Below are 26,868 nucleotides of genomic sequence, written 5' to 3' on the forward strand. Positions count from 1 at the left end.
GACGGCGGAAAGCCGCATGAAGATTATTGAAAATTGAAGCAATATGTGGAAATTGCTTAACGGCGCTGAAGTGTATGTCGAGAGCGCTCTCATCTCTGCCACAGACTTTTCTTTGCTTTGCTTTTCTTTTCTTTTCTCTTCTCTTTTTTTTTGAATATTTTTCTCTGCTTATATGCGCAGTCATCTTTCATATTATATATTTTCTTTACTTTTACAGCGAGGGGTATTGTAAACTGCTTGTTCAGTCTGTTGGTTGGATATACTCGTACCCGTGCACTCGTATTTCTATAGATCTACATATATTGCATTTTGTGTATTTAAAGAAAAGCACTATGAAGCGGTAAGTAAAATAAACTATTCCTTAGATCAATAAACCGCCAGTTAATCAACTGAATTTCTGGTCAAATTAGTGTATAATAAACTTCGGTGTATCATCGCTTAATTTCGTTAATTTTTGGCAACAGGCAAATGAATTTCAGAAATACATTTTTAATTGTTTTATTTCCCCAATTGCCGTTTTCATTTTTAATTGTTGTTAATTTTTAAAGCTTTTTCCGTGCAGTTACCTCTCAACCCGCCCTTCCTTGTCGGTTGACCGAAAAATGCAATTTAAATGCAAATGCCTGGCGCCCTTCGCTCGGAACTGAATTCGAAATTAAAGAGCAGAAATTTGCATTGGAATGCAAAAATGAATAGGAAACTAATGCGCCCGGCGAGTCCAGAGTGTGTCCATGGACCCAGGAAGCAGCCGATGGACGTAGTCGTCCGGCAGCGAGAGCTTTTCATTTATTTATTGGCCAGGCAACGACCCACTGGCAGAGCCAGACACGGCGTAGTCGTAGCCCCAGTTCCCAGTCCCCAGTCCCCATCTCCTTACCCCCAATTCCAATTTCCATTTCCATTTCCAATCCCATTTTTCTTACCTTTCTTTGGCGTCTCGTTGTCGCCGCCGCCACGTTCCCCATCTTCGCTCAGCTGCTGTTCGCTGATTTGTTCTACATCGAGGAGCTCCGACGACGAGATATCGGAGCGCTCGTCATTAGGTTCCAGGGAATTCTTATGAAGATTAAATTTGTGGCACACTTCAAAGGCTTGGCCGACGGTGCGAACGATGCGCATGGCCTGAGACTGCAACGAGAGGAAGAGAGTAGGAGGAGAAGACGAAAAAGGAGATTAATATAATTTGATTAAGCCATCAGGCCCCGACCAATCTCCCACCTCCTATATTGACTGCAATTAAGGCTCCCAAGGAGGCACCACATGTGGTGCCCAGTGCCACGCCACTCAACGCGACGCAAATTACGCACACACCCCGTATACCCATTGAACCCACCTCAGGATCGCTTGCCGCACAGCCGCAGGAAATTGCATCCTTTGTGCGATTATTGCATAAATTATCACAGTCGCTTCCTCCTGCTCCTGCTCCAGCTCCTGCTACTGCCAATCCCCCTCGGGTGCGCTCCAGGGGAGAGCTGCGTCGTCGTTGCCTCGCCTGCCGCTGCTCAGCCATTAGGAGCGGCAGGACCTGGTCCCCGGCCACAATCGGCTCCCGGAACGACAGTTTCTTGCGCGGCTTGTCCGTCTTGGGTCTTTCCAGCATAATGCTGCTGTTGCCGATGCCAAATCCATCGCCACCTCTCCCTCCGCCACCACCACCCCCGCCCCCGCCGCTGCTGTGGCTGGAGTTGCTCTGCTGGTCACTGAGGCTTTTGCGGCGCTGCAACTGATGGCGCTGCTCAGAGCGCTGGTGCAGCTGTTGGGCACGGCGCAGGGCCTCCGGAGAGGCCGTTTCGTACCGGTCGCTGGGCAGGCGCTTGAACTTGAGGCGGGCTTTCAGCACATCTCCATTGGACACGGAGGCGGAGGCCTGTGGCTTGTGGGTGCTCTTGGCCACAGGCTGCTCCTTCTTGATGATGTACACGGTGTTCTCGTCGTCATTGAAAAGAATATGCTTGGGCTTGTGGTCGATGTATGTGTCGTCCAGGAAGCGAGTCGGCTGTCCTGCCTGTCCTACCAGTCCGCCTGTCGACCTGGGTGCCAGTTCGCTTTCCACGCAACCGATAAGCTCCCGGATGTCCAGACTCTTGTTGCGGGACAGATGCTTCTGCTTCCTTTTATTCGCCGGCACCGGGGACTGGGGCGGCTTGCTGGCATTGTTATCCTTGAGATTAAGCTGCTTGTCGCCCACGAGAATGTCTCGGATGAGGCCGCCGCCGCTGCGGAAGATATTCCGATGGTAGTGCACCTCCGAGGGCTTCTCCGCACTGGCCGCCTGCTGCTCGGCCTGTGGCGCCTGGGCCTTGGCCATGTTCACCTTGCTGCGACTGCGCGCCCATGGTAGGAAGTCGAAGGCCTTGGTGATGGGACTGCGGGGCGTGGACGAGGAGCGTTCCAAGAGCTGCTGGTGGCGCTGCTGCTTGTGTTGCGGGGATGCCATGATGAGTGTTTTCTCCTGCTTCATGGCCGCAGCGTTCAACGATCCGCGAAAAGTATTCACAAGGTTGCCGCGTTCACAATTTGTCGCGTTTCTATGTTCTATTCAACTTTCACTCGTACAGACTCTCGATGGGGAAAGTTCAATGCTGTTAAATGTTTGGCTTTTCTTTCGACCAATTGTCGGGCTATTAATTTCATAATTTCTTAGGGCTCTTCTCTGTGGTCCATGGGGTCGCTTCCTTGGTCCAGGTTGTTCACACATTGCCGATGCGCCATTTTTCTCGCACCTTCTAGGTGGCGAAATTGTTTATGCTTCTGCTTCTGCTTCTCTGTTTCGGTTATTGTTTCTGTTCTTATTTTGAGTTCTTTTGCGCGTTCAATTATTTGTGTATTATTGAATTATTTGCAACTTTTCATGCTGCCTATACAGCCATGGAAGATACGATATGAGTATTTCTGGGTTATTTTTCGTTGATTATTTCTGCTGCCTGCATTCGAGCGAGCGAAAAGAAAAACTGTCAATCTCTGGGTTTGTTTAAACTAACCATCGGACAAGACTCATGCAGGCATCAGGCACCAGCAGTCGAATGATGTGCATTTCTCCGATGATTATGAATCAGACCCGCATTTTGACTGGCAGTACGGAAACGGAACGGAACGGATCGCTATCAGAGAGGGGCACAGAATTGCACCCTAAAACTATGAGTAATTCAAGCCATTCCACAAACGGTTGTACACCTTTCCAATTGCCAATTAGGGCCAGGCAAATTTGTGTTCTCCCATTTCACCCATGCCAGCATTTGGCCACAACTGAAGCACTCTGAAGGGCTACTTCAGTGGCGGGCGACTTTGAGCACTTGTCTGAACGACATTAACCACCCATCAATTTGAATTATTTTGACAAGCAGCGACAGCACTTGTTGCGCAAGTGGCAGGCAGAGTGAAATAGAGACAGAGATAGAGGGAAACATGCTTACAACACGTTCCTTAAGACAAACTTCGCGGGTGCCTAACAGTTCTTTCAAGGTGAATCTTCTCCGAATCGAAAGTGGCGTCGAACCGTCTCCCTTTGTGGGGGATTCATAGACATACTGTAGATGTATCACGCTGTCAGTTCATATGCCACGTGTGCCGAAGAAGAACCCGTCTAGAGAAGGTGCCAACTGATTCTCTATCGTGCTTTTGCACAGAAATATATTTCCCATAGGTCTCTTGTGCAATTTCACATAAATCAAATCGAAGGAACTATAAAAACAGCGCATATAAAGTGTGTGGCAATTTGAAATCGTTACAGAGAACGTTACAGCAAATGAAAACTTAAATAAATACACGCATACAGCTTGAAGAACGAAGAAAATCGCTTTTGCTTGGTTTTCGTGGAAAACTACTTGAAAATTTATGGCGTTAAAAAATGACTTTGTTAGCTTTTGTTTTATGTATTTATTTGAATTTTAATTCCCATTTCACGCTGCATGGCAATCAAATCTGGCAGTTTGTTTGCTTTTGCCCTCCCCAAATGTCTGTCATAAGGGAAAATTTTTACAGAAAATCTTTTGAGTAAGCTGTTCCAGCTGGTGGTTCTGGTTCTGTTTCTCTGTCTGTTTCTGTGTCTGTTTCTGCTACTGTTTCCTCCTCTCCCTTCTACTCTCTCTATCTCTGGCTCGTGCTATCTGGCAAATGTTTACTGCGGCTATAAGTCGTTGATGGTCAGAACTTTGCAGCAGTCGGTGGCAGCCACAGAAGCCACATCCGAAGCTCCAGCTGCAGCAGCCTGCAGTTCCCCTGTGGCTGCAGCTCATAAATTCTGCACATTGTCACGTGGTTTCCGCTCTCTCTCTCACCCTCTCTCTCTCTGTCTATCTGTCTCTATCTATCGCCATGTAGAGGGGCTGGCTACTAATGAAGTTCTCATTAGTCATGCAGGAGGCGGCACTTAAAAATTCAATTTACTTAACACGAGTGGAATAAGCAAAAATACTCAAAGAACAAGCGTACGAGTATATTTCTGGTTGTTGATGGACTCTGGCTGGGAAAAACACACCTGAACGTTTCGCTCATTTCGGGTTGTTCGATTTCAGAAATACTTTAGAGCAGGCTATTAAAATAATGGATATATTTTTGCTTGAAATGCAAAAAAAAAAAAAAGAAAAATATGCATATAGAATGGAAAACTGAACGAACGAGCCACGGGGAAACGAGAGGAAAACAAAAAACAAAGCGAAACAAAATGAATGCCGATTGTGGCAGCCATTTTTGGGAAAGTCGAAAAGATTGTGGGGAAAAAGGAAAAGTTCTGTGAGGCTTTTCGCCCAAGCAACAGGTAAACGGAAATAATACCCCGACCCATTTCCACTCCACTCCACAATTTGCCATAAATTGCACAACTTTCGAGCAGTTCATCAAAATATTAGTAGTGTCTGTCAAAATTTGAGTTTGCCTTTGTTTTGCTGAATTCGATTTATAAATAAATAAGCTAAAGAAATCATAAATATTTCAGCCTGAATATGATACACACACGTCTGTGTGTGCTCATAATTCTATTTATTTGGATGAGCCCACGCTTTTCCTGGACTACCTGTGGCTGGCCAGGGCTCATTAAATGAGAGCAACTAATATGCATAAACAATGTATTAAGGAACAAGTGCGTCATGGAGCCACGAAAGATGTATATTCGGCCTTAAACTCAGTCCGAACCGTACGTATTGTACTTATTAGTGAAACCTCTATCCCCGAGGCAAAGTTTTCACTCTCTATCCAAAATGGAACCCCATTAGTGTCTGCGAGAGGCTTGTGCTTGGGCTTTTTTCTGGCAATTAATTTTCTAGTCACCGCTCTGTTCCGCTCCTGCTCCTGTGGCTCATTATTTAATTCCTAGCGGTGCTGGCCATTGTTTAAAAATATATAAATACTGCTTGCTGTTCTGTGCTGTTGTTCAGAACTGATGCTACGGGCATTTAATGGCGTCAGCAGCCCCAAAATCCAATGACAAAACACTTTTCTGTGACTGGTTGATTTCTGACTTCTGATTTCTGCTTTCTGGCAACGGGGAATGTTTTTCCACAACATTTTGAAACATTTAATTTCTCGCCTCGTCTACGATGTTGATAGATGGGACTGGTGAAATATTTTCCCTAACACTTTGACATGCCATTGCCTGAATTTATTTCTCTTTCGCTTTTCTCTCGCTTGACACTTTTCGGTTTATTTGTGCAGTTGGCAGAAATATGGTTTTAGTTTTGGCACAGTTTGCAAATTCATTCGTATTATTATTCACACACCGCCTATGATTGGGTTTGTTTCACTCTTCACTGACACGCACTCGTTGCATAATTTTTAGTTATTGGGCTTTTCGCGGACGCTTTTCCAATCTCCCTGCACGACGTCTACAAAGGCGCGCCGTCTAGAGCGCACTGGACAAAGAACCGTCTGTTAGCGGAGATCGGCGGCCATCGATCGATTGCCTTGCAGCCGGCTAAATGTGAGGGGAGCTTTCACTTGGCCAGAGGCCCACAAAGAGGCCAGCGAGCTTTTGGCTGCTCAGCTGTTAACACGATCGTTTGCGGTTTGCCTTTCGGCCAGTTTCACGCTGCGTTTGTTTTGGTCCGCCGTTCCACCACCAAACACAAAAACAACAAAAACAAAGGAGGACCCACTGCGGCCGGTAAAGTGCGGCGTATGCGTGCGATTGCAGATACTACTGCTGTTGTGACGTCATTGCTTTGTGTTTCGCGGAAGTACTCGGCTCTGAAAAGCCGCTGCCTTTGCTCTTGCTTAGCCATAAATCATACACTTTTCAGCGCATTGTCTGCTGGTCGTGCTTATGTGCTTATGTATGTACATATGTACATACAATACACACATACGTTTCGGCTCTCCAAATTGCGTTGCATTTCCATTGGCCTGTTTTTGGTGTTGCTGTTGCGGTTGCTGTTGCTGTTGGGAGAGAGGTGGAAGTGCCTCTTGCCTCAGGTGCAGCGTTGCTGAGGAGCTTTGCGCTGACGCACGCGGCGTATGCGCAATTTTCTACACGTGCATGCGGCGTGTAGAAGATACTGCCCCCCGCCACGCCCGGCTGTGGCTCCATCAGCCCCCCAACAGTCTATGTCTATGGCCCCCATCCCCATCCTGGCCTTAATTTCGTGTGTCACTTGTCAGGCATTTCGACAGGCCCACAAACACAGTCATGTCAGGCCCTGGCCTGATGTCTTCTGATGGATAGATTGGAATTCGTTCCCAGAATTTCTGCTTGTTAATTAGAAGACAAAAAATAGAAATGCCAACTTGACATTGTCTACGAATTGAAGTTGAAGGCCAGCGAGAAATAATTTCGGAATATGTACCCAGAAATACGGCTTCAGCTTATTAATGGTTATTAATTTGGAACATTTTAGCATTTGACGGAGAATTAATCAAAAACCGCATTCGGTTCGAAATCAAAGCGAATGCATTTCCCCCTGGGCGACTACAAAGTAAAAGCTGATTTATTTATTGGACCAAATCCCGGCCATAACTTAATGGAGAGCAATCCCCATCCTCAGACATGCCCGTTGTCGCCCCGTTAAAATCCGAGAGAATCTGTGGATCGCCCGGATCGCGCGGACCGCTGACTACAATACGGAAATGGAAGCGACCGCCTGGCGGTCTGCCTGATGGACAGTTGCGCCTTACTTTTTGCTCAGTTTGTTTAGACCCCAATGTTCTCTAATGGCCAATGAAAATTCGGTCGAGACTCTTGCCCGAATTGACAATGAAAAATGATCATGGAACCATCAAACAGGCACTAAAGAGCCCAAACGAATGGCTATCAACTGGCGAAAGTGTCTCTGCTGGAAACCTTGCTCGAATGTTCAAATTCTGATACTCACACAAATTAAGAATCTTTATGCGATTGAAAACGGAAGTCCTACGATAAACAAACACATGTTCGAAAAAGATCGTAAGGGGGAAAGATAAACTGTTGGAATAAAGAGATTAATTGGGTGCAGAAATGCTTAATTTATTATAGAAATAAACGAGAAATTTTAATTATGATAAAGAGCTTCTTCTAACCACTCTAACCAATAGATACAAATATTTCGTACACTTGAATGGCAATTGGTTGTTTATTCCACACTTCTTGAGGCTTGCCCAATCTTTAGAGATTCCATCAAATAGATCGCTTTTATAGCGCATCTAATGACTGCACTCTCTCCTGTACAGATCGAGGGATATACTCGTATCTTGTTTATTTGCTAGTTGTTTTCGTTTCGGTTTTCCAATGCTGGATACAAGCCAAAATTATGCATATGTGTAGACATTTTGCACAAGACCAGAATTCTTATTTATAGACCCCCATCCACAGGGGTAAGGTTGGTGCTGTTGGGATGGAGACGGAGAGGGAGGAATGGGTAATGTCAAGTAAGTCACATGTACAAGTAGTAGCCCCTGCATTACGCGAATTGCGGTCATAAACAATTCTGTGTGTGCCCCAGCAAATACCTACTCGTAAAACCCGCCGAGAAATATCAAAACAGAAACTAATTTCTGCTCGCATTTGTATAAGATCTGGATCAGGTAAACATAATGTATATAAAACACATATCGTATCTCACCTTTTTGTGACTTTTGAAGACGGAACACTTGAACGTATCCGTGCTGGCGTCGCGCGCTATATAGCTGAATATCTTGAGATCGCTGCTGTCGTGGGACACGTAGAATATGCGGTATATGGGATGATTGAGCAACTCGATTTCCTCGGGGTCATTGGTCCAGTTTTTTTTCTAAAAGAAATTCCCCGTCAGAAGCTAATGATGGAATATTATGTATGACATTGACTTACTTTTCGGCGACGCTTCTTAAGCACAACGCGTACGCCATTTACCGATATGTGTATGGTGACCTTTCGCTTTTTCAGATTTTGCACTTTGCACTCGTACTGTTAGAGAAGAGAGAGAGAGAGAGAGAAAGAGAACATATAGAGTGCATGTAGGAGTCAAAAGTGGGCCGCGTAATTCCAGAATTTTCAATTAACATTTGACTGCGTCTGACGGCTGGGCTAATGGCAAAGACATGACAATAACAAGCGCCAAATCTGCCTCGTCTCCCTTCCCATCAGCACAATGGCTGACAGACAGGGCTAATATACATCCGCACACACACATGCACACATGTTTCTGGCACAGCCAGGCCAAGGCGGTTTAAGCCAAGACACGCACGACCCGCCAGCAAGGAGAGGGAAGGCTGAAAAAGCCTCGTTACTTTTTATGCTACTAGGATGGCACTTTTTTCTTGTCTGGATTTTCCTTTCCTTTTACCATTTTCCAGCATTTTTCTGGAGTGAGTGTGGGGTGAGTGTGTGTGTGTACCTGTAATCAAAGCGTGTGACGCTTTTAAAATTGTTGCCTGCTTTTGGGGGCAGGGAAAATTTAAAACCGCTACAAGCCTGTTCAAAAGTTTCTTTAATTGCCTGAAGGATATACAATGTACATACAAAGATCCGGGCTAAATGGCTGTGTAGCTTCGCGATTCCCGGATTTCGGGATACCAAAATTCACATGGCGGCCCACATGGCGTATGCTTGATAGATTCTGCCCAAGTACTTACCCTTATGCGACGCATGGCCTGAACAATCTCGGCGCGTGTGTTCGGTCGCGGCACCTCCTCCCAGCCGACAAACTGCAACGAGAAAAGCGGGAAAGAGTGTGAGTATTTGTATTACTGTTGATTGCTCCAAACAAAGGGTCTCAAGTCAAACAAAAGCTACAAAGGCCCTCGAGAGCGCTGCGGGCCGGGAGAGCCCTACAGATGGAGTGGCCATGCCGTGCCATGTCCGTGCCTGTGCCCCTGCCCTGCCCCTGCCCCTGCCCCTCTACCAAACTTTAAATTAAACAAATTAGCTGCCACACAAGCAAGTTTGCCAGCAAAGTTTCCCCCGCCAGCATTTAATGCGAGAAATCATTTAAATATAGCAGAGTCGGGCAATTCAGTTGCCAACAGCCTCGACACAGTAAACGGTTGCGGTAGCCGTATTTTTAGTTGGAGCATTTTCTAAATTTAAGCCAGCAATCGAGTGCAGCAGGCCCTTTTGTCAATGCTGTCCCAGAATGGTGCAGTAATCTGTTCTTTCTACATCTGTGAGACGCCATTGATTTCACTATCATTTGGGCATACATTGAGCGGTAGCCTCTCTATCAAATTGATGGCCCAAAAATGAATCACAAAAGCCAAAATTTGTCGAGCACTTATTTCGTGGAATTGTTTGAATAACACAACAACAACAGCAACAGCAAATTGCAATTTTAGTGCAATATTTCGCGCTGTTGTTTCGGTGTTCAACGCCAAATGCAGCTCAAGGATAACAAATGCGTAGATATGGACCTAGATTTGCGAATTTTATTACAGTGACAACAACAATTTAAATGCAAAATGACAGATGAGAGAGAGCGAGACCGGGAGAGGGAGAGAGAGAAAGAGACGTGGGTGATGCCATCGCGGGTTGACAGTGACAAAATGTGCATGAGATAGCAGCACCACGCCTACCACGCCCATCACGCCGCCCACGCACTTGCCAAAATGGCGACAAATAACGCGCGACAATAATATATATATATGTACATATTTTTATGGATATACTCGTAATGTAGTAGCGAGGAAGGACAATCCTTGCTGGGAAAAATGGGAAAACCTTTCACAGAATCCCCACCTACCCCCCACCCATTTGCCGAGCATATGTCTATTCTCTATTACGAGTATGATCTATGTCAAGTTGGGGTAAACAAATCGAAAGTTTTGCGCCAGATTGCGCCTAGATTTCTACGAATGCTGTGATGAATGCTCTCTGGCCCAAGGCGTGCGACTCGTCGTATAAGGTTCTGTTCCAAAAATATCTCAGATAAATGTTTAAATTCGGTAGAAAATAGATTTTGGCACATTATTCTCGCAAAATTATGAAAGAAAACAATGTTAACGCTCTCCACTGATTGATTCGCAGCCCACACAAAGGCTCCACAGATTTATGCCATGTGCCCTAAAAGGCAGATACATTTTAACACAGAAAAATAAGAACAAAAGTTCATTAGCATGAAAGCCAAATGTTTATTTTAACCAAAAACATCAAACAGAAAAGCAAACTAATATAGATAACCACAAAAGATTAATCATGATGGAGTGAGATAAATATTTATAAGGTTAAGCACAAGGGAGTTTGAGAACCAAGAATAGAACGATTCCTGTCTGTATTAACAGAAGTATGACTTGCTGTTTAGTGCTCGTAATGATGAGTGAATATATTCATAAGAATGATCGTTAGAGAGTTATCCTATCAAAGGAGTTTACGCTCTAAGAGTGTACTTTCTTTTCTCCATAAATAAATATATGTATGTATATATATTCTATATTTGCATGCAAATGCCGTTCGAAAGGTTATGAAACGAGGCTTTAAAAAACTCCCCACAAAAGCCATCCGGCAGTAAGCCCATAAAAAGCCATTTACACAACGGAAAAGAGCCAAAAGAAAAAGCAGCCAAAGGGAAACCCTCTCACTCTCGCCCACAAATATTTGGATTGCATTAAATTCATGCAAACACAAAGGGATAAGAGATACACAGGGCGCTTATCCTCTCCAGCTAGACAAATCCCCCGCGCAAATAAAATAAAGAAAGCCAACTCCAGAGTCCCGGCCAAACGCTGCTGCTTCTCTGCCTCCTCTGATACTTTTCTATTCCCAGCCCCATACCCCATACCCCCATACCCCCCATACCCCATACACCATTTTCCTTTTCCATTTCCATTCAAAATCCCTTTCCCAGTGCCATTCGCATCCCTTTTTTCACTTAAAAACCATTTCAGTGGGACGGCTCTATGTAAATAGCCGCTGGACTTTGCTCGTCGCTTCGTTTAAATTCATTTACTTTGATTAAAACCCTGACCAAGAGAGAAGACTAAAGTTTTATCTCTCTTCAGAGGGAAGGAGTGACGACTCTGCCGAATGGCCGAGTTCATAATTTATTTGAAGGCGTAACTGTGTCTACCTTTATACTTTTATGGCTGGTACGGTTAGGTCTCTTCCCAAGAGCTTTACGACCCGCATTACGTTTATCGATCAAGGCCCACGGCTCTGTATTGTAATACCACTCACGTTTTTCAGACAATTTCCCTACAATTAATTGCCAGAGAATTGCAATCGATTTTCCCCTACTTTCAGTTCTATTTTCATACATTTGTTTATTTATGTATTCGATCATTCCAGTGAAAGACAAGTGAAAAGTCAAAAGCCACGCGGCTGGCCAACTTGACGTCAGCAGGTGTATAGGGATGGAGAAAACGCCTCAAAAGGTATCCCCAGGTACAAAAACTGCTACCCAAATTATAGCCAGTCATTTTTCACCGACAAACGGCAATTAAGCTGCGTTTAATTTCATCCCCAAATCCCGACTAATATCATCTGGAAAGTATCTGAAAAATCAGAAAGATTCAGAAAGGAGGGAAAACCGGAGATGGAAATGGAACGGGCGATGGCCGCTGGCCAACGACAAACAGATTAGAACAGCTTAGTTTTTCCGCAAAAAAATGGGGGTAAAAAGTATGCAAAAAATGAATAAAGAAAAGCCCCAAAGCGTTTCGTAAAAAATCAGGAAAAAAGGATTTGGCCATGGCTAATGGCGCTGCAGGCTGGACAGGCTTTCATGTTCAGCTTTTCCTTTTCCTCTGGACTCTGGGCTCTGTACTCTTTTCACTCCTCTGCTCCTTTGCTCTTTTGGCTCTTTTGGATTTCCCTTTCAACAATGCGAAACATTTGTTTGTGCAGCCATTCCAGCACCCAGCATCGGCGGCAGCAGCAACAGCAGCGTTCTTTCGCGTTGAAAACATAATTTTCGTCGGTTTATTTATAAAAATAAAATACCATTTTATATTTACACAGAGTCCCCTGACCCCCCACACCTGGCATAACTGGCGCAATTTTGTGTCGCACTGCCGCAGGGCATTACAATTTATTTTTGCTCTTTTCTGTTTTACAGAAATTTATGTAATGCTTATGAAAAGCAGTCTTTAAGTCAGATTAACACTTGGCAATGGGTTCGTATGCCTTCAGATTTTTGCATTCAAAGAGCTGTAAAATCACTTAAAACTCTATTCCACAAAAAACTATCCTTTGAAATAGTATCTAAGTAGTTGTATTCAAGGGGAAAGTGGAGTATTTGAAAAGAGATATATGTATCTAGCAATTATCCATGGTCTTTACCGATCCCCGAGTTGGAACACGGAACTGCAGTTCCCTTGTCGAAACTCTTGTCGGATGACGCACAAATATTTATAAGTATATGGCGGAGGCAGCCATTGTTAGGACCAGCTCTCACCGCATCGAAAGCCAAAAGCTGCTTTCTAGCAATCGCCCGTTCCCAGCGCTGCGTACGAACTCTCATAGAAAAGAATAGATTTCCGGTAATATGGCTTAATATAGTCCTGCTGGCGATGCAGGGTATTCTTGGCAACCAGCATGACTCTGGTAAGAGTCAGGATTTCCAAATACGCCTCCCTTTGCCCCCGATCCACGCGTATGATTAGCATGGATTAGTATGGTGGCGACTCCGTCACCATTATCAGGACTAGAGAAAAGGGTGACAGGATGTGAAGTATAAATTCTCAGAAAATAATATCCTGACAGCTATAGATATACGAAGCTCACAATTGTGGTGCCGCTGTTCGATATGTTGAAACATTTTTATAGTGCGATAGTATTTTGAATAATTAGCTCTTTAGTTGTCCGTAGGGGTAACAGCAATTTACATAACATTTGTACCGATTTGTAAAGCATATTTTTGGGCTGGCAAACAATTTTCACAATGCTTCCAGAAAGCTTTTTCTTAATCCCCATGGTCATCCATTGAGTGGTGTTTCTGTTAAATAAATAAAATATTTAAAAAACGTGCAGCACAATGGTAGGTATACATGTGTCCCCAATGATAATCGTTTTTTATGGACTACACATGTACAAAAATAAGCAGAAAAACTATTGCATACTTTTCTGGGATATATTTCACAGAGAACAACAGAACGGGAAAAAAGCTCTTTCCCTCTCTTTCAAAGTTCTCTCTGACCAGAAAAACGACATGTGTAAGAAATTTAAAAATGAATTGGAAAAATAGAATGAAAAAATTAAAAACGCATTGGGAAATTGTGAAAAACTGAACGAAAATAGATTGTCTAGTTGCCTGTATTTATCAGCAGTAAATTGACGCTGTTTATTGGAACATTTAATTGGCCACTTTTTAAGTGCTCTTCGATGGAAATTCGTTTTTAATATCGTTTATTGAGGATTTGATGGCTTCATTTGTTTATCGGTGGATGGAATTAATGTTTGTGGTCTAGGAAAAATTAAAATAAAATAATAAAAGTAGAGCTTCTTGACAGTACTGGGTGTTTATGCACTGCTCTCTCAGCAGGCATGTCTTGGCCAGAGTTCTTGTTTCGCATGCGGTAACGGGAAAAAGAAGTCCGACTCCAGCGGAGAAACAAATTTAAAAATAAAAAAATCAACAGCACAAAGTTAAACATGAAATGCAAAGCCAGACGAAAGGAGAAGCTGAAATGCCCCCAGCAGTCCCAAGAGTTTCCGCTAATAATGTTAATTCCATTGCCACCTACCTCCGAGAACTCCCCCAGAAAGCACCGAAGAAAGCTCTCAGAGAAACCTCCCCCTCCCCCCAGAAGCCTCTTCTAGAGTCTTCCCACAGAACACCTCCTCTAGAAACCGCCGCAGATAATCAGCAAGCAGCTCGGTCTTGTTCTGCTTCCCAGTTTCCTTTTGTTTTGCTTTCATCTCGAGTTTTAGTTTTGTGCTGTCTTGTCCTTCCTTCCTTCCTTGCCAACTTCCTGTCTTCCCATTGCGTCCATTGTTGTTGCGTAACTGAACTTCCTTTGGCCCAGTCCCTGCTCCTTCCTACTGCCATTTCATTAGCCTCATCCACAACCAGGAGGCAACTTAATGAGATGGCGTGCAAAACTTTTCTCCTCTCTCCATTTCGCTCCGCACATCTTCTGTGTTCTGGCGTTTTTCTGTGCTATGCATAACTTTGGGCATTTGGCTTGTGCTTAATTTAAAACAATTATTTGACGAGCTGTAAGTGGCCAAGGCCGCAGGCCAACTGAGAGACCAAGACCGAGCCCGAGCCCGAACCCGAACCCAACCCAAATCAAAGGTTGACCGCACCAGCAAGGCACAAAAAAGGCAGCCATTGAAAACTTTAAACTGAAAATCAACAGTTTGGCAAACCAACAAACAAACAAGCCAACCAGAGGATGGGCATAAAGAGAAACAAACTGAAACTTTACTCCTCCAGTTAAATGATTCTCTTCCTCGAATTGCAGTCTTCCACCGAAATGCAAATGCAAATGAAAATCACCTCCCTATTATATCTCAACTATGGTAATTTACAGCGAAACTACTTGTACAACTCGTACAACTCGTGGCCGCAAGCTAACATTTCGCGGCTCAGATGCCAACTGCAAACAAATGAGTTTGCGTTGGTCCAGCGAAATAAATCATGTCGGGCAGGGGTTTTTGGGTTAGAAATGCTCCTAGTATCAGCCAGTGCTAAAGTGCAGAGTCAGGCCGCCTAAGTGGCGTGAAATGAAATGCTTTCTTTGCACCAACACTCGCGGCAACAAGTTAAGTGCAAGTTAAATCAACAACTGAATTTCCCCCGTGCTAAACAGCAGCAAAGAGAGCCAGCTCAGAAGGTGCCAATGGCATGTCCAGAAGTCAGGGGATATAGGAGCTTGTATACCCTCACAGAAGCTTGAAGAGTACACAGGATTTTCCGTTATAACGAGTAAAAACATTTGTACTTAGTCCTCATTCATTCACAGAATTCAAACCGATCGCAGCTATCGTATTACTATATGAAGATCTGTCATAAGAGTGATCAAATGTAAGCCCTCAAAAATATTCCACTGCAAGGGTATTCCAAGCTTTGACAAACCAAAACACACAGTTTTTCTTTCATTTTGTGCTCATCCTCTCCAGTTGGCCATAAAAGTGCATGTGTGATAGCGCTGGGAGTTGCCTGGTAGCTGGAGCTGGAGCTGGAGCCCCCAGACAGGTAATAAAAGCCAGAGACCTGCACACAATTCTCAGATTGCTTTCTTTCGAGGCATAAGTATTTGCATAAGCCTGACGTGAGTATCTTCACTTTGATTAGTCCATGCCAAAGCGTTTTATTGAAGACAGCGGGCACATTACTCATCCTATCAATGCCTAGCCCCCAGACCTGAGTGGTGGTAATAGTACGTCGTTTCCGGCGACAGAAGACAGAAGACAGAGGACAGACTGTCAGACCCGATGAGCTCGATGGAAAAGGTACGAGTACATTAAAAATTCATACAAATTATGCTTTGCGCTTTATGCGCTTCACACATAAAAACCCGTAAAGCTCTAAGCTAATAATAAACGACTTTACTCGCAAGCCGCGTCGAAAGAAATGGAAAAGCAAAGAAAAAACTCTTGCCCCACGATAAGCAATTATCTGACAGATAAAAAAGGGGGAAGGGTAGATAGTTGCATTCTTTGTTTGTTCTTTGTTACGACTTTCGCTGCGAGAGTCTAGGCCACACTTCATTAACCCCCCCTGCCCTGCCCAGCCCGGCCCTGCCCACAGAATCTCCCCACTCAATTGTGGAGTGTCAAGTTTTATTAGCCCTCTGGGCTGCACAGGGCTGCACACAGTTCCAGAGTTCGATGCGGGAAAAAGTAAAAGTTTCTTTTGGCTGCTGTCCAGCGTTGACCCATATATATTCCTTGGTCTTGGACAGAAATTTCGGTTTTCTTTCGATTCTGTTTAGACAAAAGCGATTCGGAATGAAAATGCATTATGCAAATGCAGCTGCAGCATCATGGGTTTTCTATATACTACATATTTCTGTCCGCTGTCGAGGTCGCAGCGGGTCTCTGATGGATGTGTGTGTGTGTGTGTGGAGACAATGGATATGCCTTGTATGCCACATGTAATTGAAAATCGAATGAGGCATGAAGGCATATCTATCTCAAGAAGATATCTCTATACGGCATTGCTGCTCAAGCTTCAGCGTGGAATGTGGTAAAGTTTTCCCCCTTGAAAAACTTTAAGAGATTTATTTGATTCGGAGTTCGTTTCATGGCTGGACAGGAACCACACAATACCGGTAAAGTTCTCCAGTCAAAGGTAAAATCAATAAACAAGTTACCAAAACCACCCCCCAATAGGAACCTACCACCACCCACCACCCACCCCATGGCCTTAAGCCATAAACAATGGTGTGCCTGAATTACCGGCTCGGGTCTCCGGGTCTCCGGCTCCCCGGTTCTCCGGTTCTCACTGAGTACAGGGTGTACACTGTGTGCAGTGTGTACTAGGGTTCGGACGGAGGGCGACAAAGCGTGTACAAGTTGAACAATAATAACAAAGCAGAAAATCAATTGGAAGTACTTAAGCAAACAATGGACCAAAGTAATGAAAGAACAGGCCAACAAAAACCAATCCCCAAAAAACAAAAAAAAAAAAAAACAAAACGAAGGAGAACAATAAAGGCCTCTTTCGGGGCAGTCTCTGTTTCGGTAGCAAGTGGCGTCTAATTTAGCACAAGACGATTATTTAGATATCAGCAACAACCACTGCAATTACGGCCCTCATTCTTCCCAGAGATGGGGCCAAGAAGAGCGGAGAGTCAAAGTGCGAAAAGAAATTAAAATAAATAAATTGCGTGCCCCACACACGCACGCAGGGGAGTGCCGCGGAGCGTGGGGCGTATGAGTAATGCGTCACAGAATCTAAACGAGCGGAAGCATTTAATTAGCGGCTTTAATAATTCAATCAGCGTTATGTGTGCTCTTCGTCTCTCTCTTCTCTCTCCCCTTCTATTGTGCGTGTTTTTGGCTGACCGCTAATTTTTATACAACAATTTAACAATGTTATTATCGTTCGAATTTCGGTTGTCGTGTCTTCTTTTTGGCGGGTGTACGTTTCACAGACAAGTGCTAAATGGGCTTAAACGATTGATGCCTCAAATTATCGAAAATTTCAATGGATTTTTCTCTGCCTGGTCACACAATTTGTAGAATGCTGTAGAAGGGGGAATGGGGATGAATGTGGGGGCCTGCGGCTGCCTTTGTAACGAGTCCTGTGGCTTTTGGGGGTGGCTTCAGGGATCTTTTGGGGGTGCAGGCATTCAGCTGTTGCTTAGGCCCTTGGTGGCTTTTTGTTTTGCCACCTGCTGGGTTGCCAGGCGGCGGCTTCCATTACTGGTTTATGGGCTAATGAACTCTCCTTAATTAGGTTAGCGGTTTTGCTCCAGCCAAAACTTAACACAAATATTACACTGATCGCTGTGGCGCGGGGGAACAGGCAGAGAAGGAGGGGGAGCGGGAGACGATATGCAAATTAGTTGAAACATTATTGGCTTCGTGTTGACAGAGAAATCTCTGGCTGCTTCTGATGCGACTTTAAAGCGTTAAAATTGCAAATGCCCGACGCACGCACATATAAGGCAGAAATTGCAATGCCATAAATTGCCAGACGGCCAACACGGCAATGGTCAATGCCAATGATGGCCAAGAGGACGCAGGCAAGGCGCTGAGAGTGTTTCGCGGCGAGTGCTTAATGAAAAAGTAGGAAAAACAAGCAGCCAGCCAGAAGCAGAAGGCAAGGCAAGGCCTGGTCAAGTCTGGTCTGGTCTGGCATGGCCTGGCCTGGCCTGGTCAACAGCCATTGATGTTCAAGAACAGACAAACAGAGGAGACAGAGCTAGACGGAGTAAAAACCATCAAAGCCAGCGCCAAATGTTGGTCTAAGCCGGGGAACATGGAACATGGCCATGTCCAATGTGCGTGCATCTTGGCCTGCAACTGCAACTGACTTTTGTCCACCCCACCGTCATCCCATCCTACTCGAATCCATGACCATATCGATGCTGCTGCTGCGAGCTTTGATTTGATGGCCATGTGTCTCCATGTTCGCTTTCTGTTTCTCTCCATCTCTATGTCTCTCCCAGCATTTCACTTTAGCCCGCCTCTCGCCTCTCGGCAGGGGAGTGAGTGAAATCCAGAGACTCGAACCCGGACAATCTGTGGATCAGCCTCCCAAATGACTGCATCCGCCGAGCGAAAATAGAGGAGAATCTTCTGCTATGAAGTAATTTCATGCCATTCCAGACAGCTTTGCCAAACCGAACCGAACCGTAATTATATTCAATTCCAGGCCATTCACAGCAGCAGCAAGTGCAAAACTAATTTCAACAAACGATGCCAAAATGATAGCACACTCAGAGCTCCGATTCGGATCCAGTTTCGTTATTGTTCTCCGTACAGAAGCGTCAATTGCCTAACTAGAACAAAAGCAGCAGCAGTATCAGCTTCAGCTACAGCCACAGCCACAGCAACAGAGCTCTGTCATGCATTCGCCTTTCCCATTTCCCATTAGCAGAGTAAATATAATTACTAAGGCTAACTGGGGCAACAAAAATGTCAGGGAAAAGCCAGGAAAGCCAGGCAGGCCACTACCACTCTTGGCCAGGCCATGCGAAGCGCATAAATGCATGTTCAAGTGAATTTATGCAGGCAGGCCAGACAATGCAGCTTAGATCCTCTGGAGCATCCTCTTCTGGCATCTGGCTTCTATGCCAGGCCCAGATTACACACACACACATACTCACAAGCACCTAGGAACAGGACACGTGCTTGTTAACGTAATGTGAACACCTCACACTAGCAGATTACACCCCTAGCTCCCTCGCCCCCTTCGGCCAGCACCCCTTTGAATATGTTAAGTGGCAGCCGCGATACCGTTGCGTATGAGCATTATTTGCTGCACGTGTGTGCATGCTGCAATCTCAATGGAATGCAATTTGCCATTTTAAAGCCTCACAAGCCTCGTGCAATTAATTTTGCGATGAAAGAAAGTCAAGTTTGAGTTTTGTGGCACAAATGACAAATGGCCTGCACATGCCCCAAACTTGGAATTGGACAAAAGTTGCAGCTCGTAAGACGAATGTGCAGCATTTTCTCAGATTTGACAGCTGCTGACATGTGAAGGCAGGACGCAGGGTCCCTGTCCCTGTCTGTATTTCTGTCTGTGTCGGTGTCTCTGTCTGTATCTGTGCGGGCTCTTTTATTTTCCATCAAAGTTCGGACCCAATGGCGTGAAGAAATCATTTTTCTTTGGGAAAGTTTTTGGTGGTACGGTAAAAAATAAGTAAAATTACATTTAGTTTTCGTGGGTATATCACAAAATTTTCCGCCACATTTCGAAAAGTTAATTCTACTAATAGTACAGAAAAATGTATCCAAAAATCAATATGCCTGACGCGTGGCCTCAACGGAAATGTTTCGGGGTCGTAAAAGAAATGATAAAATGAATAATATTCTTTATTTTCTTTTTTTTTTTGGTTCGGGAGGGGAACATTGCCTAGTGACACGCAACATGGGAGTTATGAAGCAGGGAAAAAGGGTGTGGCTATCCAAAAAAAAAAAACTGTCACACATTAAGGAAAGCGGGAAAAACGAAATAAACAAAGAGACAACTCTTAACGGTTTCTTCCGATTATCCGACTATGGAGTACCCGTTATATTCAGGCAACAGTTAAATGAAACTTTCCTTATTCAGGCAGAACCACATGCGGTTCCGTTTGCTCTTTCAGACTTCTAGATTGTACAATTTCTAGGACCACAAACGAGTCGACAATTGCCACAGTACGAGTATACCCTACTCTCAATGGCTACCACGTAGAGGAAAATGCTTCAAAGATACGTATTGTGTGTGCTTCCCTGCAGCGATCTGTTAATGATACTTTCCCGGTGAAAATCACCAGCGAAATGGCGTACAAAAAAACGAAACGAAACGAAACGAACTCGAAACGAGGACACGCACATTATATAGCAATTTGCGACTGTTGCAACTGCAACTGCGAGCAAAGCAGCGCTCGACTTTCGCGACTGCAAGGCACAAAAAAGTTTGAAGCAATTTGGATTTGGGAATGGGAATGGGATTGGGGGCCACTTTTTCACCGCTCCGCTTTTTGTTGACTGTTGGCCGCCGTATCACGCAACGTGTATGGCGTATGGCGACCAATAAGGACACACTGCCACAATTGTTGCTGTTCGTGAGAAAAGTCAATGTCAAGGTGTCGGTAGCGATTTTCTATTAATACTTGTCGATGCGATACTATATTTATTTGCTATTCGCTGAATGTTTGGCATTGTTGAGTGCCTGAATGTGCATTCGATTGCCCCTCTGACGGCGGGCGGGAGGCTCATTAATTATTTATGAAACATACCAAGATGGAATGCCATGATTCATCCCACAAAATGCATTCAATAAAATGTACGAGTATTCTCTGTGCCCCAGCTGCTGCCACTGCCGCTGCCCCTGCCACACGGCATCGATGTTTTTGCTCTAACTCAATTGTTCTGTAACATAAGATAAATTGTCTGTGAGTGGCAGTGAAAAGCCAGCAACGCTTCATTTTGCCAATTTTGTAATTCAATTTGTCGTCAACCTACGGGAAAAACGTTCTCATTCCTTCTCTGCTCCACTCTGCTCCACTCTGATCAGCTCTGCTCTGCTCTTCTCTGCCTGTCTGTCCATTCTTTTAATTGACAAAATTGATTAAAATGTTGCTTAACATTTTTCGCCAAAAACTGACATTTATCTTAATGGCTGGGAAAATGTCGTTCGTTGGGGAAATAGAAAAAGCCCGAAATGTGCACCGATGAAATGGCTCCATCCGGCAGAGACATTTTCGAAAGATGGAGCTCTTAATTAGATAATGGTTGTCAGCGCAGTTTGTAAATTGAATTTCTGTCCAAGATAAATGGAAAGTTAAGTGATGGAAGGAGACATTTGCTGCTTCAATGAAAAGTTATAAAAAAAAAGACAAACACACAAAATTTCAGAGAATACAGGGAACCCATTCAGCTTCATTGAAATATCTCAAACATTTCAATGGTTTCGTTTCTCTCTCTCTCTCTCTATCCCGGAATATCTTTCGCCTTTTCTCTCGCATGATGGGCTAAAATGAATACCATGTCAGGCCCGCATTTTCGGTATTCCGCTACCGTTTTGATGGGTCTGGCCCACCCGGAATACATAATCTCTTTCACAACATTCTCATGGCATTTCAAACACTGTCCATGGATTTTGCCGCCTTTTTGCTTTATTTTTATCCGTTGAAATTCAAAGACTTTTCTGTGGCATAGTTTTGGTTGCCAAAAAAGATAGAATATTTCTATGATTTAGTAGCAAATGGATCCATGCTCTCTGAACGTTTATAATTTATTTATTGTACAGATGTATGGTGTATGTATGGTGTGCCATTGAGCGACTGCTGACACGATATCCACGCCCCCGCCGTCCTTCCCCCATCGATAGTTTTCGGTTGTCATTTGTTTATAACGACACTCGGATGTTGCGCAAAGAGCGAAAATATACTCGATCTTCTCCTGAATATTTCGATATGCCACACATTAAAGGTGCAAGGAAGGTGGGAGAAAGATTTATGAGTTTGGAGAAGCAATGTGCGGCAACTACTTCCGCCCCGGATGTCAAGCATGTGGCAGACAAATGTTCTCCAACTATTCGATGTTTGGTCTTTGGTCTTTGGCCTTTTGCCTTACTCTCAAGTGCCTGCCACACTGCAATGCACTTGACACGTTTCCAAGGAGCATTTCTAAGGACTTTGGACAGTTTCCAAGGCGCTTGGCGAAAAACTTGGCCTGCAGAAATCCTTTTTGAGAGCTTTGACTGTGTGTGACTGGCATTTTTATAGGCTGCAGCTGAATTACCGACACATTTTCCATTTCTATTTGCCATTTCTTGAACCTTCGGTTCTAGACTGCCCCCGAGACGCCACCCTCAGCATCTACTCAGCCGCACTCAACTCATTTAACTAATCAAAAGTAATTTTAATCAAAGGGAAAAACCTTTGCCCCAGGCACTGGCACTGGTACCGGGACAGATAACAGATAACAGAAACCAGACGGAGCAAAAGCAATTAAAGCCACGTGCAAAGTTTGCCCAACGTTCGGCAAAAGTTTTCATCTAGGTAGAGGGAACTCCACTCCAGAAAGAAGGATTACTGTTCGATTTTTCCCGTATTTGTCTTGGCAAAGATCAGAGGGAAAGGACCTGGGTCCTGGACCTAGCTTGGCCTCTCCTTAGGCAGCGACAGGGGGCTCGGACTTGGGCATGGGTTGGGTTGGGCATGGGTGTTTTCCAAAGGAAAAAGCTCGGTTAAGCAAACTTAATTAATAAACGAGAGGCGCAGCTGAGGGGAGGCTAGACGCTCGCTCTTCTCCCTTCTGTCGTCGGCGGTGCGAGGAATCGAAACTCATTAAAAACTTCCACTGCGGTTTTCATTAAAGCCAGCTGCTGACACGCCCACTCATACGCAGTACGAAGGATGCTGCTGCTGCCATTGTCTTCTATTAATATGTCAAGGCTCGAGCACACACATTGTGCCGGCAAATAAATTTGAATAATTAAACGCCCCACAAAGAAAAGCATCCGACGGAAGCTGAAATAGAGGCGGAACAGATGTCCTTTTATTTTCGGCAAGCTGTTGCCTCCTCTCGCCCCCACTCATTATACAGCAAGAGAGATATGGGGGGGGGACACAAAGACAGAGACAAATAAAGCAAAGATAATCGGGTCTAGCAAAGTGCAGCCCCACACAAAAATAGACCAAAGCGACAGCTTGACAAACTAATGACAAAGGCCCAAGCGGAATGAAGTGGTGGTCCCTTGGCCAACAAGAAGAAGATCCCAGCTGCCAGATAGCCAAAAGGGAAAAACGGCAAAGCCAGTCCCGAGTCCCTAGGCTTTCGGTTAGCTCATTAAAAATGAGAGTGCCTCAGAAGAGTAGCCAGGACCGGGCCAGAGCCAGGCCAGGGCCAGGGCCAGGGCCAGGGCCAACAAGTGCCAAAGTCACAATTTTAATTTTCCACAGACAAAACACAACAAAACAACACAACAGAACAGAACAGCAGTACCAACTGTTTGTTCTGGTCAGGATGGGTTAGAGAGGTTTCTCCTCTCTCCTCCCATGTTTGCCTAATCTTTAGTGAAGTACCCTCATCTCAGCTATCCTTCTAGGAGTGCGCCCTGCTCACCCACATTACCAGCCAATTATGAGGCGGGCTTTCGCTTTGGGCCTCAAAAAGTTTGCCAACTTTAAGCGACAGCCGACAGAATGTACATATTTTAATTAAAATTCAAAGAAAAATCCATGGCATAAATTCTGGCAATTTGGAAATTTAATTGAGCGCGCCCAGAACAAGGACAAACATTCTCTGACAGGATACGTTTTGCTTTACGCTCTGTATATTTTCTTGGGATCACCAAAAGCTGCAGCTGTAGTTTCGGGCCTTATTTATGGCTTGTAATTTTGCAGTCTCCAACGGGAATGAAAATGCTAGGAAATCTTAGATTTTTTTTCGGCAAAATCATAGAAATCTTTAAAGATTTTCCACACAAAAACCGAAGAAATCTTTAAGTATTTTTGGGGAAAATAATTTTCAATGAAAATGCAAATGAATTGGTGGCTAATTGGAAAAGCTTTCAGCACGCGCACACTCTCCGCTTGCCGCCGAGAAAGGTCAAGGAGCAGAGTGGAATACGCAAACATTGCGTATACGCGGCGTTGGTCGCACGCCTTTTTCCTATTTAGCAACAATTAGCCGCCAATCGCGGGCAATTATTAATTTGGCTTGGCTTTCAATTAAGCAATTTGCCCCGTACGCCTACCCGTTCCATTCCGTTCCCACCACCCTCCCCCCCTATCTAGTAGATTGTGGGGCTTGGTGTGCTCTGTGGTTAGTGAAAAGTTTGGCGGCACAATAAGCGGAAGGCGGACCATGAAAATTGGACCATTTATGGTATCACAATGCGGCGTATGTGCGATTTCTAACATTTTACGATTGGCAGGCGGCGAACGCTAAAAATGCCAGAATGCTGCGCCCCCCCACCGAATGTTTTTATGCTAATTTTCCACCCATGAACAGATGAGGAGAAGGAGACGCCAGCAGCAAAAGCCGAACTCAGCATCAAGTGGCGGGGAAAACTTTCCCATTCGACAGAGTGTCGAGGAAATGTTTGTTTAGAATTTGGCAGAGCGTTATTTATGGGCCAATAACTTTTAACTTCACATGCGGCCCCGTCCTGGGTTTGGGCCTGGGAGTGGGCCTCGACCTGGCCAAAAATGCAAATTACTTGCCATTTGGCCAAGACTCACGTAGTGCGGAAAGCTCAATGGGGGCGAATAAATTTAATTGAAAAGCGGGCGGTCGGCGGGAGCGTCAGGTGAAAAGTTCCTTCCCAGAATGTCAATTGATTCGATGGACCACAATCCCTGAGCGGAAGCTGCGGCCGTCAGTCAAAGTGTTTAATTAATGTCTAAACAATGGACGGACGGGTACAATCATCAGCACAGATTTTCATTAAGGTATAGACACTCTTCCGCGTGCCACCGCCGCCCCCCTCGGCGATGTCCACGCCGAAGGTTAAGGTCACGCCCACGCGGCTGCTCAAACAATTTCTTTTTCGTTTTGTTGGTTCTTTGATTGTGTTTTCGGCTACAAATTAATTTCAGAGCAAAAGCCATCACAACAACCAAATGTTGGGCCAAGAATATAAAAATAAGATACCACCAAGCATATATGTATATTAAAAGGTAAGTGTTTATATGTATTTATATGTGGTGTATATATGTATATCCCACAATGACGTCACTTAAGTGGTGGCCAATTAAACATGTTCTGGCCCTGCCGTTTGCTCTTTTTCTGCCATTAACCAATTATTAAAAAGAAAAAGCTTATTTGAAGAGAGACCCTTCTCTGAATCCACCATTGATCTCTCTTTCTATCCATGCGGATTCTACGGAGTACTATCTCTGCCCTGTCACCAGTCGCTTTGTGTGTCTATTCTCTCTGGCAGCAATGTCAAAGGTCGCTGTGAATGGTGGCACATAATTGCACTTGACAGCAAACGACAGCCAGTAGCTGTGGCAGCACCAGTTACTGCTGCACTAGCCGACGACAGTCGACTGGCAGAGATAAGGAAAAGTCAAAGCCCGGGGAAAACTGTGAAAGATTGCATAGGAAAATGAATTCAATTGCATCGTTTTTTCTCGGTTTTTCTTTTTTCGGTGGCTCCCATCCAGGGCTGTCACTGATTAGACGGGCTCCCGGCGCTTTTGATGCTGCTGCACAGATAATTTTTCCATCTTTTTTCTTTGCAGTCGCTTTTCCCAGCAGCAGCCCCCCTCTCTCGCCAATGAACGGAACGAAACGTGAGCACAGCGGCAGTTAACGAGTTTTTTTGCGAACCCTTTTTCGATTTGTTTCCAATGGGAAAATTGGCTGGAAAAAATGATCACAGATCGCAGCGTCGACTCTTGTCATTAAAAAAAAAACAGATATTTTTGGGCTGTGCTGGTTCATTTGTTATTTGTTTTTTTGTTTAATATGTCGGCAGGGTGTGTATTTTCATTTTGATATGATGTTTGCAATGTACATGGGCCCTGACATCTGCAGCAATTCCTCTGTCGGTCCTTCCATTTCCGTAGGTTTTGCCATAAGAAGCGTGGCAGCTATCTTTCTTTTAGTGGCGTAAAGGGTACAAAGCGTTCGTTCCCGTTGAAGCAATTGCTGTTTCTGTTTTTGTTTTTGGTTATGGCCAAACCCAGTCAGGCGGACCGTGGACAGTGGACAGCTGTCAGCGAGCATCGACAGTGGCCTGGGAAAGGGTCGGGTCTGTGTGCCTAGAAGCTGCTTCGTCGAGAGCGTGCCACAGCAGCTGGCGCATGCAACTTCCGCAATTGAGCGCTTCGCTAGGCACCCACAAACGTTGCACACACATTTGCGTGCGTTTCCCATTTTGGTCAGGAAGAAGGGAGTGGGTGAGTTTGGGTGAGGTGAGAGTGGCAGTGGTACTGCGGTCTCGTGAGCCTGCGCGCCTGCCTCTTGCCTGCTGCCTGCCGCCTGACTCATTGCCCATTGATCAAGGGGGGAAACTCGTTTGCGGCAGCTGCGCCAGGTGTAATTGCGAAATACGAACCAATTTGCAACAGCAAATTGTGTAATAGATAATAAATGAGCAGTGTTGAGAGTGGAGCACAGAGCATGTGCCACATTAATGCCTCACTGATCTCAGCACCATTCGAACAGAATGAATCATCAATGAGCTGGCGAATGCCAGATATAAGTATGGCAGAGAGCAGATAGCCGCCAAAAGGAAGCCAAAACCAAAGTCCATAAGCCCTGGCCAAGTAATGGCCACTTAATCCCTGACGACCAGCATTAATGTCGCACTTGACACACATTAAACGCGAATAGAGCCAGGAATTATGTCGGTAGATGAGGTCTGGGTGGAGTCACTTCATCTTTGGAGTGAAGATGGGCTGGTGGAATATCTCTGTTAGCTATTGGAG

General features: G+C 44.8%; 1 protein-coding gene across 5 annotated transcripts in view; it reads right to left on the reverse strand.

Moving 5' to 3' along the window:
- The window catches only part of LOC4812742 (capon-like protein), a 45,609-nt gene that overhangs the window by 7,489 nt on the left and 11,252 nt on the right, over positions 1-26,868 (reverse strand). For 3 of the 5 annotated variants that reach the window (XM_015188690.2, XM_001353084.4, XM_033382299.1), the window contains exons 3-6: positions 9,019-9,090; positions 8,255-8,350; positions 8,028-8,195; positions 924-1,128 (exon numbers count right to left, since the gene is read on the reverse strand). In XM_015188690.2, coding sequence (XP_015044176.1) covers positions 924-1,128; positions 8,028-8,195; positions 8,255-8,350; positions 9,019-9,090 — 541 coding nt within the window. Of the gene's footprint in view, positions 1-923; positions 1,129-1,333; positions 2,859-5,714; positions 5,928-8,027; positions 8,196-8,254; positions 8,351-9,018; positions 9,091-26,868 lie in introns of those variants that run through there. The other 2 variants (XM_015188692.2, XM_015188688.2) reach the window with 2 other exon arrangements.

The sequence above is a fragment of the Drosophila pseudoobscura genome, chromosome X (assembly GCF_009870125.1).
Source record: "Drosophila pseudoobscura strain MV-25-SWS-2005 chromosome X, UCI_Dpse_MV25, whole genome shotgun sequence".
Classification (NCBI taxonomy): Eukaryota; Metazoa; Arthropoda; class Insecta; order Diptera; family Drosophilidae; genus Drosophila; species Drosophila pseudoobscura.